This window comes from Trichechus manatus, unplaced genomic scaffold (assembly GCF_000243295.1).
Source record: "Trichechus manatus latirostris isolate Lorelei unplaced genomic scaffold, TriManLat1.0 scaffold00027, whole genome shotgun sequence".
Taxonomy (NCBI): Eukaryota; Metazoa; Chordata; class Mammalia; order Sirenia; family Trichechidae; genus Trichechus; species Trichechus manatus.
Genome location: NW_004443963.1, coordinates 17,703,302 through 17,717,043, shown reverse-complemented (window position 1 = coordinate 17,717,043; position 13,742 = coordinate 17,703,302). Strand labels below are relative to the sequence as shown.

Below are 13,742 nucleotides of genomic sequence, written 5' to 3'. Positions count from 1 at the left end.
CACTGTGTCAATCCATCTTGTTGAGGGTCTTCCTCTTTTTCACTGACCCTCTACTTTACCAAGCATGATGTCCTTCTCCAGGGACTGGTTCCTCCTGACAACATGTCCAAAGTACGTAAGACGAAGTCTCGCCATCCTCACTTCTAAGGAGCATTTTGGCTGTACTTCTTCCAAGACAGATTTGTTTATTTTTCTGATAGTCTATGGTATAGTCAATATTCTTTGCCAACACCATAATTCAGAGGCATCAATTTTTCTTCGGTCTTCCTTACTCATTGTCCAGATTTCACATGTACATGAGGCGATTGAAAACACCCTGGCTTGGGTTAGGCACACCTTAGTGCGCCCTGGTGCTCTATAATTTTAACAGCCTTGAGGGAGAACAGGAGAAGCCTGGGCCCGCCAAGGTGGAGACTTAGTTGATTTCGGTGCCTCCCCAACTCCTGCATAAAACCAACACCTCAGTATCACTCTCAGTAAAAAGAATGAACCAGAAGAACAGAGGGCAAGGAAACTTACCGGTCTTGAGCTTCACTCAGGATGGGGTGGATTGGAGGTAAATCCCTGACTTCATCCAGTCATCCCTCCTGCTGATTTGGAGCCCAAATTCATTCTTTCTACCCTATCCGAAAAATCGTAAACTGAGAAGTTAGTTTAAAATGGGGCTGGGTAGGTGCACCCTCAGGAACCTGGAAGATGCAAATCTTCTCTCTAGGAATGCACCCTCAATCCTAGCCTCAAATAATTCCTACAGATAAAATTTCAACAAATGAGAATGCACAATCAAAAATCACAAAACACATGAATATACAAGGCACCAAAATGGAGTCAACAGAAATAATAAATAGCAGAATCAGACCAGCGAAGGTTTCAGATCTCAGAACATTAGGTGATCTTAATATGAAATGGGAATACTTAATGCATTTGGAGTCAAAAGTATGGGCAAGGAACCAGAGCCTATCAAAAACAATCAGGCAGATTTGAAAAGGAACCAAACAGAATTTCTAAAAACGAAAGGAAAGAAAAAGATAGACTAGGCAAATACTAACCAAAAGATAGCTAATGTATCTATATGCATATTAGACAAAATAGAATTTAAAGGGAAAAATATTGCTAGTGGTAAATAGCATTGCTACCTAACGCCATAAAGTTCAATTCATTAGGAAAATGTAATAGTCCTAAACTTGTATACAATACTCATGTATATAAAATAAGCTCACTAAAAATTAAGATATTCATAAATTATGCATCATGGTGATTGTACACACCTCCCTCGGAAATTGATAAAGTCATTAAGTTTATGGAAGATGTAAACATACAATTAACAAGCATTGTGTACATAGAACTGTGTACTCAACAACTGGAGAAAAAAATTATCTGAAAGCACTCATGGAAGACTTAACACAACGGCCTTCAAACACTTCTGTGGTGTGATGAATTACTTAATACGGCCCTTCTAGCCATGGTCTTTGAGACTCACACACAGTGATTGAGTGGGACTATGCAAACAAGTTATATGGAAACTGCGATGGTTGGGGTTATGTGTCAACTTGGCTAGGCCATGATTCCCAATATTGTACGGTTGTCCTGCATTTTATGTGTTGTGGATCCTCACCTCTACATGTTGATGAGGCAGGATTGTGTGTCTTGGGTGGAAGCCTTGCAGGAGGGCACGACTCATGTCCCACCCTTATGCAAGTTATGCCCTTCCTTGGGATGTGGCCTGCATCTAAGACATATGTGTGTGTCCTGGCCAGGCTCTCTCACTCTGCATCTGGCTCCCGTGTCCAGTTCATGATCAATTGACCTTTGGTTCTTAGGGCTTGAGCCAGAGGCCAGCTATCTGACCTGCTGATTCTGGGATTCTCCGGCCTCCACAGCCCCATGGGCCAGCAGGCTATCGTCTGACCTGATTTGCCAGCTTCCGCCCCTTGTAAGCCAGCAGCCTGTGGTCTGAACTTCTGGTTTGAGTTCATCAGCCCCTGCAGCCACATGGGTCAGGAGAAGCCTAGCCTAACCTACAGATTTGGGACTTGCCAGCCTCTACAACCGCATGAGCCATTTCCCTTATATGGTTTGTGAGTTCTGTGAGACATTGCAGTGAATTAGGGAACCCAAAGATGGGGGGGAGAGTACTGAGGGGAGAGGGAGTAGTTGATGGTACAGATGATAGAGTGGTACAGCAGTTTGGAAAAGTTGGACTTTTGGGACATTTTTAACCTCCGCATCATCTGAACCAGCTTTGTGCTGATCTTTAAGAAATTTCTAAGAATTAATAACATAAAGATTACTTTTCTTGACCACAATACAATTAAGTTAGAAATAATTAACAACAACAAAAATCACTTAAAACCTCTATACGTTAAAAACTTAAAACATGCTACTAAGTAACCTATGGATTAAAGAAAAAACTCATAGTTAAAATTAGAAAATACTTAAGACTGCAAAATAATTAAAATTAGAAATTTGAGGGATGTTTGCCATAAGACCAGAAGAACTGGATGGTGCCTGGCTTCCATTACTGACTGTTCTGATCAAAGATTCTACAGAAGAATCCTGATCAAAAGGGGGGAAATGCAGAACATAATTTCAAATTCTCACGGACTCCAGACTTCATGGAGTCATGCAGGCTGGTTAAAACCCCGAAACTATTGCACTGAGATAATCTTTAAACCTTAAACCAAAAATATCCCCTGAAGTCTTCTTAAAACAAAAAAATAGCTTAGCTTAACTAGTAAAGAATGTCTGCCTTGAGCATTGTGCTCTTTTAAGATCTATCTCTGTGGGATCAAATTAACTAATTAAATAGTGCTGGGGAAATTGATTATCCATACCAGCTGCTTCACAGGAGACAGATGTGACGATATGCTCCCGTAAAGATTACAGCTTTGGAAACCCCATAGGGCAGTTCTACTCTGTCCTGTAGGGTAACTATGAGTTGGAATTGACTCAAAGGCAACAGGTTTGAACGGATTATGGGGAAAGAAATGAGATTGGGTTCCTACCTCACACGGTTCACAAAATTAATTCCATGTGTCGGTGGGAAGTAATATCAGTGCAAATCAAAAGCCCCACCGGTGTGAGGCGTTGTTGAACACAGGTGAGCACTGACTGACCAGCTGCCCTCAGGAGTCCCTCACCCCATCCCACCTGTCCAAACCAGCAGGATTGGGGATAAGGCGTGTGATTACCTGCTCCCAAACTGCTTTAAGTGTTTCAAGGTGAAACCATGATTGCCTGGGGCAGTGTCAGCAGGCAGGAGTGCTTGCAGCTGATTTGTGGAGTCTGGTTGGGCCAGTCGGAGACCTTCCTGAGTGAATCCTTATTGAACAAGCATCCACAGAACCAGAGAGCTTCACAGCTGGGAGGAACCCTTCTCCGACCCTGACATTTCACAAATGGGAAATTGAGGCCCAGAGAAGGGAGGTGACTTGCCCAAAGTCACACATTGAGCCTGTTTGAACCCTGAGGCTCCTAACTGAAAGTCCAGAGCTCTTCCCTCAGTATGCCCTGCCCTACTCTTCCCCAGTAGAAGACAGCTTAGATAAAGGTGTCCCAGGCATGTTTACAGGAAAGAAAACTATGACCCTGGACCCCCTGTGTTGGGTTAAATTGCGTTCCGCAGAAAGATATGTTGAAGTCCTAAGCCCTGGTACCTGTGAATGTGACCTCATTTGGAAACAGGGTCTTTGCAAATGAGACAAGCCCCTAAATCCAGCCACTGGTGTCCTTATGAGAAGGCCATGTGAAGACACAGAAACACACAGAGGAAGCCATGTCACTCCAGAGACAGAGACTGGAGTGATGCAGCTGCAAAGCCAAGACATCAATCACCTAGGGCTGCCATATCAAAATATCGTAGAGTGGCTTTAAAGATCAGGAATTTATTTTCTATCAGTATGGGAGGCTAAGGAACCCTGGTGGCACAGTGGTTAAGCGTTTGGCTGCTAATTGAGAGGTTGGTGGTTCAAACTCACCAGCTGCTCCTCAGGAAAAAGACGTGGCGGTCTGCTTCCGTAAAGATTACAGCCTCGGAAACCCTGTGGGGCAATTCTACTCTGTCCTATAGGGTCGCTGAGTCGGAATTGACTCGACAGCAACAAGAATAGGTCTCTGGAGGCTAGAAGTCCTAATTCAGGGTGTCTGCAGGACTGTGCTCTCTCTGTTGGCTCTAGGGGAAGATCTTTCCTCATCTCTTTCAGCTTCTGGCTGCCCTGGGCATTTCTTGGCATTCCTTGCATTATAGGTGTATCCCCTCAAGGTGTCTGCCCCATATGTGTGTGACTCCTTTTATAAGAAACCACTCAGAAGGGATTAGGATTAAGGCCCACCCTACTCTGGGACATGTAGGTCAACTGGCATAACAAAGTTTATTAAGAAAATGTTCTGCATCCCAATTTGGTGAGTGACTTCTGGGGCCTTAAAAGCTAGCAAGCGGCCATTTAAGATGCATCAATTGGTCCCAACCCACCTGGAGTAAAGGAGAATGAAGAATACCAAAGACACAAGGGAAATATCAGCCCAAGAGACAGAAAGGGCCACATAAACCAGAGACTCCATCAGCCTGAGACCAGAACAAGATGGTGCCCAGCTACCACCAATGACTGCCCTGACAGGGAATACAACAGAGAGTACCTGATGGAGCAGGAGAAAAGTGGGGTGAAGAACTCAAATTCTAGTAAAAAGACCAGACTGAATGGTTCCACTGAGACTGGAGGGACCCTGGAAGACATGGCCCTGGACTCTCTGTTAGCTCAAAACTAAAACCACTCCTGAGGCCAACTCTTCAGGCAAAGATTAGACTGGACTGTAAGACATAAAATGATACTTGTGAAGAGTGTGCTTCTTAGCGCAAGTAGATACATGAGACTAAATGGGCAGCTCCTGTCCGGAGGTGAGATGAGAAGGCAGAGAGGGTCAGGAGCTGGTTGAATGGACATGGGAAATCCGGGGTGGAAAGGAGGAGTGTGCTGTCACAGTATAAGGAGAGCAATTATGGTTACATAACAATGCGTGTATAAATGTTTGTATGAGAAACTGACTTAAATTGTGAACTTTCACTTAAAGAACAATTAAAAAAAAAAAAAAAGACCCACCTTACTCAGGTATGACCTCCTTTGATTTAACTGGTAATGATAGAAAACCCCGATTTCCCAGAACAAGGTCACATTCACAAGTATAGGGGTTAGGACTTCAACATATCTTTTGTGGGACACAGTTCGATCAATAACACCAAGGAACACTACGCACTGCTGGCAACCACCAGAAGCTAGGAGGGAAGCATGGAACAGATTCTCCCTCAGATCCTCCTGAAGGAACCAGCCTTACCAACACCTTGATTTTAGACTCCCAACCTTCAGAACTGAGTGAATAAAGTTCCATTGTTTTAAAGTCCCCAGTTTGTGGTAATTTGTTATGACAGACCTGGCAAACTAATATACCCCCTTTCTTCTCTTTATCTTTTTCTAATGTATTTGTATTTTTTCCACTTTTTATTTTGACAATATGTAAACTTATAGAAAAGGAGAAAATAGAGTAAATTGAATACCTGTGTATCCTTCTCCTAGACTTACCAAGTGTTAACATTTTGCCACATTTGCTTTCTCTCTCTTTCCACACACACACAAATATATATATTCACTTTTTGTGTGAACCATTTGAATGTTAAGTTGCAGATATCATGACGCATTTTTCCTAAATACTGCCTCTTTTAGGAACACTCTTCTATATAACCACAGTGCCATTCTCACACATAAGAAATAAACATCAGTCCAGTAATGTCATCTAATATACAGCCCAGAGTTAAGTTTTCCCGATTGTTCCAAAAATGTCTGTGAGAGTTGGTTTTATTTTCCAGGATCCCATCTAATGGCATCCATTGCATTTGGTTATGTTTCTTTACCTTTTAAAACCTAGAAGAGTTTCTTCATCTTTTTTCTTTCTTTGTTTATTTATGACTTTTCTTTTTTTTAAGAGTCTAGGCCATTTGCCTTGTAGAGTGTCCCACGTTCTGGATTGCCTGTTTCTTCATGATGAGACTTAGATCAAACATTTGGACATTAATAATTCACAGATGATGCCATGTTCTTCGTAGTGCACCCCGTTGGTAGGGCATGGTACCAGGTTATCCTACTATGGGCGATGCTGCTTATTTAAGGTGTGACCACACAATCTCCCCATTTTTGAAGTACATCTGTCCTTTGTAATTAATAAGTAATTTGCTCATAGAATCCAGATTTTCTGGAGCCATGGAGGCTGGATGAACCCCACCCCCACCCAAACTATTGCCTGAGATAACTTTAAACCTTAAACCAAAGATATCCCCTGAAGTCTTCTTAAAACCAAACAATAGTTTAGCTTAACTAGTAAAAAAATGTCTGCCCTGACACTTAGCCAAAGAAGCCATTCAGATGGGTAACAAACACATGAAGAAATGCTCACAATCATTAGCCATTAGAGAAATACAAATCAAAACTACAATGAGATACCATCTTACCCCAACAAGGCTAGCATTAATCCAAAACACACAAAATAATAAATGCTGGAGAGGTTGTGGAGAGACTGGAACACTTATACACTGCTGGTGGGAATGCAAAATGGTACAACCACTTTGAAAATTGATTTGATGCTTCCTTAAAAAGCTAGAAATAGAAGCATCATATGATCCAGCAATCCCGCTCCTTGGAGTATATCCTAGAGAAATAAGAGCTGTCACACGAATAGACATATGCACACCCATGTTCATTGAAGCACTGTTCACAATAGCAAAAAGATGGAAACAACCTAGGTGCTCACTGACAGATGAATGGATAAACAAATTATGGTATATTCACACAATGGAATACTATGCAACCATAAAGAACAATGATGAAGCTGTGAAACATAACATGGAGGAATCTGGAGGACATTATGCTGGGTGAATTTTGTCAGTCACAGAAGGACAAATATTGTATAAGACTACTATTATAAGAACTCAAGAAAAGGTTTAAACATAGAAGAAAACATTATTTGATGGTCATGAGGGTGGGGAGGGAGGGTGAGGGTTATTCACGATTAGATAGTAGATAAGAATTATCTTAGGTGAAGGGAAGGACAATACACACTACAGGGAAAGTCAGTACAACTGGACTAAACCAAAGCTAAGTTTCCTGAACACAATCAAACACTTCAAGGGACAGAGTAGCAGGGGCAGGGGTCTGGGGACCATGGTTTCAGGGGACATCTAGGTCAATTGGCATAACAAAGTTTATTAAGAAAATGTTATGCATCCTATTTCAGTGAGTGGCATTTGGGGTCCTAAAAGCTAGCAAGCGGCCATGTAAGATGCATCAATTGGTCCCAACCACCTAGAGTAAAGGAGAATGAAGAATACCAAAGACACAAGGAAAGTATTAGCCCAAGAGACAGAAAGGGCCACATAAACCAGAGACTCCAACAGCTTGAGACCAGAAGAACTAGGTGGTGCCCAGCTACCACCAATGATCGCCCTGACAGGGAACACAACAGAGAATCCCTGATGGAGCAAGAGAAAGGTGGGGTACAGAACTCAAATTCTAGTGCAAAGACCAGACTTAATGGTCTGACTGAGACTGGTGGAACCCCAGAAAGCAATTACTTGGATTTTAAGCTTACATGATTCACCCAAACTTCCCTCTTGGAGTGGTGCTTAACTGGGCATGTCCATCACTATCACCTGCGGATCTTGACAACAAGCCTGGGCCTCCCCTCCCCCAGGTTCTGATTCAGCGGTCCCCAGGGTGTTATCTAGGTCTGAAAAAGTCCAGATTCCTTTGTTTTGTTTCTTTTCAAAAGTTCATGTTAAGTTTTATCTTTAAAAATTGCACAAGTAATTAACAACAAGTACATTCTCATTGTAAACAATACAGCAGGGTACTCAGAACCATCTGGGAAGGAAAATCAACTTTCACACTCACCCCTGATGCCCTCTGCACTCCTCAAAGGTATTCACAGTTTGAGAAGCCACCCTCCACTCTGCTGTCTGTCAGTGTACTCACTATATGACCGTGGACAGGCATATAATTTTTAAGTAAATGGGATCATAGTATTTACAAGTCATTCCATGACCTGCTTTTTTTTTTAACTTTACGATGTGTCTTGACAGTCTTTTCATCTCACTCTATATTTGTTGTTGTTGTTGGTTGCTGTCGAGTTGGCTTCTGACTCACAGTGGCCCTGTGTACAACAGAAGGAAACATTGCCCTGTCCTGCACCATCATCATTGGTATGCCCTAGTCTATTGTTGCAGCCACTGTATGTTTTGAGGGCCTTCTAACCTAGAGGGCTCATCTTCAGCATTATGTAGGACAGTATTCTGTTGTGATCCATAAAGTTTGCATTGGCTAATATTCAAAAGTAGACCGCTGGGCCTTTCTTCCTCGTCTGTCTTAGTTTGGAAGCTCTGCTGAAATCTGTCCACCGTGAGTGACCCTGCTGGCGTTTGAAATACTGGTGGCCTAGCTTCCAGCCTCATAGCAACTCACATCCACCACAGTACAATAAACTGAGAGACAGTGGTGGGTCACTATATATAGATCTTCCTAATTCTAGTTAACAGGCTGCACACTATTCCATTTGAGAGGGCCCTGAACAGTACCAGATGGATCCTGCCCACAAAGGACTCTGGGGAAAAACCAGAGTACCTGACTGAGCAGCGACCTGGGCCAGGAAAAAACACAACTGACTTCATGGTAATGTCAATTAAAACTCATTAACTAGTACAAACACAACCCCATTGATCATTGTTTAAACTCCTCTGTTAGCCCTACACGTTAGTGTTAGATGAAATGGTGTATAAGCACCCAATACTCACTACTGTGCACAGACCTTTACTGGGGTGATATTGGGCAGTTAGATATCCGACACAAGAATCTTGGCACTGATCTCTGTATGTAAGTTCCTAATAAAGCCTTGTCTGATCAACCTAGCTTTTACTGCTCCTGTTTTTGGAATCTGACCTGTGCTCCTTGGAGCCGCTCCTGCCACTGGTCCGATGCGGTGTGACACCATTATACAGACATATCATCAGGGTAATAATTACTATTCTTTGCGTACCTCAAGTGCAAACAGTGGAGTTAATCAGTCTCCTCAGTTCACAACACATTGCAGTTTTCAGGCTGGCTCAAGTCCCTCTCTTGTTTCTTTTATTTCTTCCCTGACCCTCACTCCTAGACCCTCTCCACAACAGTCTAACACAGTGGTTCTCAAATGTTGGTGTGACTTGGCCTCCTCAGGAGAGCTAAGACAGTGGTGAAACTCATCAAAGATGTGGTGAAACCCAGGTGAAACTGTGCACGCCAGGTTAGTAAGTAACCACAAGTAAGCCTGTGCGTACTTTGCTTACTGGTTAATCTACCCTTGGTGTGCATCCTACAATGCACTATCCATCTCCATGGTAACGGACACTGGGGTTGCCTCCAACTCCTGCTGCCTCCAACTTCCTCTTTCATTTGATTCCTGAATTAAAGCAAAGGGAAGAAAGGGGGTTGCAGTTCCCCCCTGAAAACGTGTCTGAGAAGCCTCTATATAAGCTTTCTATATAGATACGTATAGGATGACTGGGAGGGAGGCGGTCAAGGAGAGCCCTGGAACAGGAGTCAGGTGTCCCGGATTCTAACTGTGGCCCTTGGGCAGGTCACATCCCCTCTGAGCCTCCCTCTCCATCTCTGCAAAATGAAAAGCCGGGTTTTGTGAAGGTGATTGCCGTTCAATTTAGGGGAGGCTGACTGCTGTAAAAACAGATCCAAAAATGGGTAATCGCTGCTATGCAATAGGCATATATTTCTAGCTCATGTAAATGGTCCAAGGCAGTCAGATTGAGCAGGGGTCTCCTTAACAGGTCACTGAGGGACCAAGAATGACATAGGCTCTGCCATCTTCAACATGTGGCTTCTGATGACACACAGAACATGCTAAACATGGAACCAGCTGGAGGGAAGAAGAAAGAGCAAGGAGATCAAGGGTGGGAGGTGATAATGACCAGGCCTAGAAGTGGAGCCAGGTGGGACCCTCCCCTCTGCCCACATTCCATTGGTCAGATCTCAGTCATGTGGCTGCAGCTTGCTGCAAAGGAGATTGGGAAATGAAGTCTTCCCTGTATTTTTCTTCTTGATTTGTAGTTCCCTTTAGTCTGCCTAGGGGCCCTGGTGGCACAGTGGTTAAGAGCGTGGCTGCTAATCAAAAGGTCAGTGGTTCAAAGTCACCAGCCTCTCCATGGGAGAAAGATGTGGCAGTCTACATTTGTAAAGATTACAGCTTTGGAAGCCCTATGAGACAGATCTACTGGGTCGCTATTGGGTTGCTATGAGTCGGAATCAACTCCACGGCAATGAGTTTGGGTTTGTTTTTTTTTGGTTAGTCTACTTACATATCCCTTGCTGGCAGTTAGCTCTTCCCAGTCTGTGATCTGTATTCTTACTCTAGGTTTACCAAATCTGACCCGCTGCCAGCTTTTGTATGGCCTGTGAGCGAAGAATAGTTCTTACATTTCTAAAATTGTTAGCTGTTCTGGAGTCGGCTCTGACTCGCAGTGACCTTACACATAACAGAACGAAATGTTGCCCAGTCCTGCACCATCCTCCCATTCATTCTTATGTTTGAGCCCATTGTTGAAGCCACTGTGTCAATCCATCTCACTGAGGGTCTCCCTCTTTTCCGCTGACCTTCTACTTTATCGAGCGTTATGTCCTTTTCTAGCAATTGGTCCCTTCCGATGACATGTCCCAACTAAGTGAGACGAAGTTTCGTCATCCTCGCTTCTAAGGAGCATTCTACCTGTACTGCCTCCAAGACTGATTTGTTCATTCTTCTGGCAGCCCATGGTATATTCAATATTTTTTGCCACCATCACAATTCAAATGCCTCAATTCTTTGGTCTTCTTTTTTCATTGTCCAGCTTTCGCATGTGAGGAAAAAAAAAGAAGAATAACATCTTGTAACATGTAAGAATTATATGAAATTCAGATTTCAGTGTCCATGAGTAAAATTTTATGGGATTGTCATCCCTGCTCCTTTGTTTACATTTGGCTGCACTACAATGGCAGGGTTGAATAGTTGGGAAAGAGACTGTTCCAGAAAGCCAAAAATATTGTCTCTCTGGCCCTTCACATAAAGTATTTGTCAACCCCTGGCTGAGAGCATCCTTTAACAGCTGTGGCATCCTCAATCTCTTTGAGCCTCAATAATCTGGGCTGTAAAATGGGGGAAATTAATATATCTTTAGGAACTTGTTATTTGAAGTGTCCTCTGTGGACCCACTGCCTTGGTACGCCAGACCCCCAGAATCAGAATCTACCTTTTAACAAGCTGCTCCAGTGATTTATGTGCATATTAAAGTTTGAGAAGCACCGTTTTAGGGGATTTTGAAGATTGATTGAGATGATGAATATTATGATTACATAATGAATTATATGTAATGGTTATGAGTGTGGCTTGTAATAAGCACTCTGGATTTATTCGTTGAATGAGTTAATGAATGAATGAATCTCCCAACAGCACCTGGCTTTAGGTGTCCCATTTTACACATGAGAAAACAAAGGTTCAGATAGCTACTAGGTGAGTGAAACCAGTAAATGTTGGAGGCACCGGGTGCAGTGGGCATGTGTGTGGGGAAAGTTCCTAGAGACCTGGAGGCCACTACACAAAACTGCACCAGGGATTTGTGTGTGTGTGTATATGGGAGGGCTGCTCCTCATCTTCATACTCCCCCAAAAACAAAAAACAAGAAAAACCCATTGCTGTTGAGTGGATTCCAACTCACAGTGACCCTATAAGACAGACTAGAACTGCCCCATAGAGTTTCCAAGGAGCACCTGGTGGATTCAAACTGCTGATCTTCTGGTTAGCAGCTGTAGTACATAACCATTAGGCCACCAGGGTTTCCCAAGTTCCCCCTGGGAAGAGAAATTCATTTAGCTCACAGAGACCAAGAAGGTCTAAACCTTAGACTCAATTGATGATATTTACATATCTGAAGAACAAACCTGCCCACCCTTTCATTCATCCACAAACATATGTGAAGCCCTACTATGTGCCTGAGGGCAGTGGTGGTTAAGAGGCAGAACTCTTGCCTTCCAAGCAGGAGACCCACATTCCATTATCAGCCACTGCACCTTTTGTGCAGCCACCACCCATCTGTCAGTGGAGACTTGGTTTTATGATGCAGAACAGGTTTCAATGGAGCTTCTTGACGAAGATGGACTAGGAAGAAAGGCCTGGCGATCTATGTCCGAAAATCAGTCACTGAAAACCCTATGGATCACAACAGTTCATATCCTCAGCCGATCATGGGGATGGTGCAGGACTGGGCAGCATTTTTTTCTGTTGTGCATGGGGTCCCCATGAGCGGGGCTGGCTCCACAGTAGCTATAACAACAATAGAATTATAAAAGTATTCTCCATGCAGATCTTATGCACTCTTTGTGAGGGTAATTCTTAGAGAGTGAAGTGCATTCTACAATTCACAAATAGCCCATTTTTATATATTCCCCTCTCCCTAGAATCCTATTATCTCCGTTTTGCAGAAAAGGAAACTGAGGCTGAGAAGGTGAACGAACTTCCTCCAGGACACATAGTGTCTCAGCCCAGCCCCCATATGCGCGCAGCTTGCACGCTGAGTACTACCCAGTCTTGTTTCCAGCCCAGTGAAGGCCTAATGGGACAGATATGACCCTATTCAATCTCTCGCTGACAAAGCAAGCTGGAGGACAGACAGAGGCCAGCCCACATCTGGTCACTTTATTTTAAGATCTACATAAAGAGGGACGTGGCATAGATACACAGGAGAATGATGAGAACACAGGTTGCCTTGACTGGCTGTGCGAGGACCTGCGTGGATGCGGACCTAGAGGCTGTACTGCTTGTCCTACCGCTCTGGAACCTGGTGCTAATGGGCATGCCTGTCGCCCCGAAGCCACAGCCTCCTTTTGCCTCACTGGCCTCCTCATCCCCAACCACTAGGCACAGGCTGATGCAGGCTGGCGAGAGCCTGCTCTTGGGGGCTGGCTCGGGCCCGTGGAAGCAACGGCTAAAGGGGACGGCAGTGGCTGGGAGGACAGCGGTGACTGCATTCAGGTCTTCAGAGGTTGTCCACTCCAAGGGCTGCAGGCCACTGCACTGCATGGCTCGAGCCACCTGCCCCATGGCCACCTGCAGCCTGTCCAGGCAGCAGGCCAGCAGGGATACTACCACCTGCTGCAGCACAGCCCGCAGGAGCAGTTTCACCGCCTTGCTCTTCTCGTGGTGGAAGTCAGCCAGGCTGCGGTAGGCCCACTGGGCCGTGGAGAGCAGGGCCAGGCCGGCCTTCCACCACAGGCGATGCAGGATTCACAGGGCGCAGTGGCAGGCTCTGTGGATCAGGGTGGCAAGCAGCTGCAGGCCCCAGGCCCGCACCGTGGCTAGCGGCTGCTACAGTGCCTGAGCCAGGCAGAGGGTGAGCCCCTGGCCCACCTGCAGGCTGCTACCCCACAGGATGCAGAGGCCCAGCATGCAGACTGAGGGCCAGTAGGCAGCCTCTTCTGCCGTGGCTGCCCGCAGCTCTGGCAGCAGCACATGGATTTTCATCCGGCCCCAGCTGCACAGGAGAAGGAGCAGGCACTGCGAAGCACCCCTGCCCAGCCAGCTCCTGCCTTGCTGGGCATCACTCCTGCAGCTGGTGGTGGAGGAGCAGGGAGGGGGGACCTTCATGCCCCGAAGGCTCTGTGCTCAGGCTCTCACCCTGGGGGCAT

General features: G+C 44.8%; 1 protein-coding gene across 1 annotated transcript in view; it reads right to left on the bottom strand.

Annotated features, from left to right (window-relative positions):
- Positions 1 to 13,742, bottom strand: part of SYNGR1 (synaptogyrin 1) — a 46,579-nt gene extending 32,837 nt beyond the window's left edge. The window contains exons 1-3 of the mRNA XM_023728917.1: positions 13,732 to 13,742; positions 13,465 to 13,588; positions 12,885 to 13,317 (exon numbers count right to left, since the gene is read on the bottom strand). Of these exons, the coding sequence (XP_023584685.1) occupies positions 12,885 to 13,317; positions 13,465 to 13,588; positions 13,732 to 13,742 (568 nt within the window). The remainder of the gene's footprint in view (positions 1 to 12,884; positions 13,318 to 13,464; positions 13,589 to 13,731) is intronic.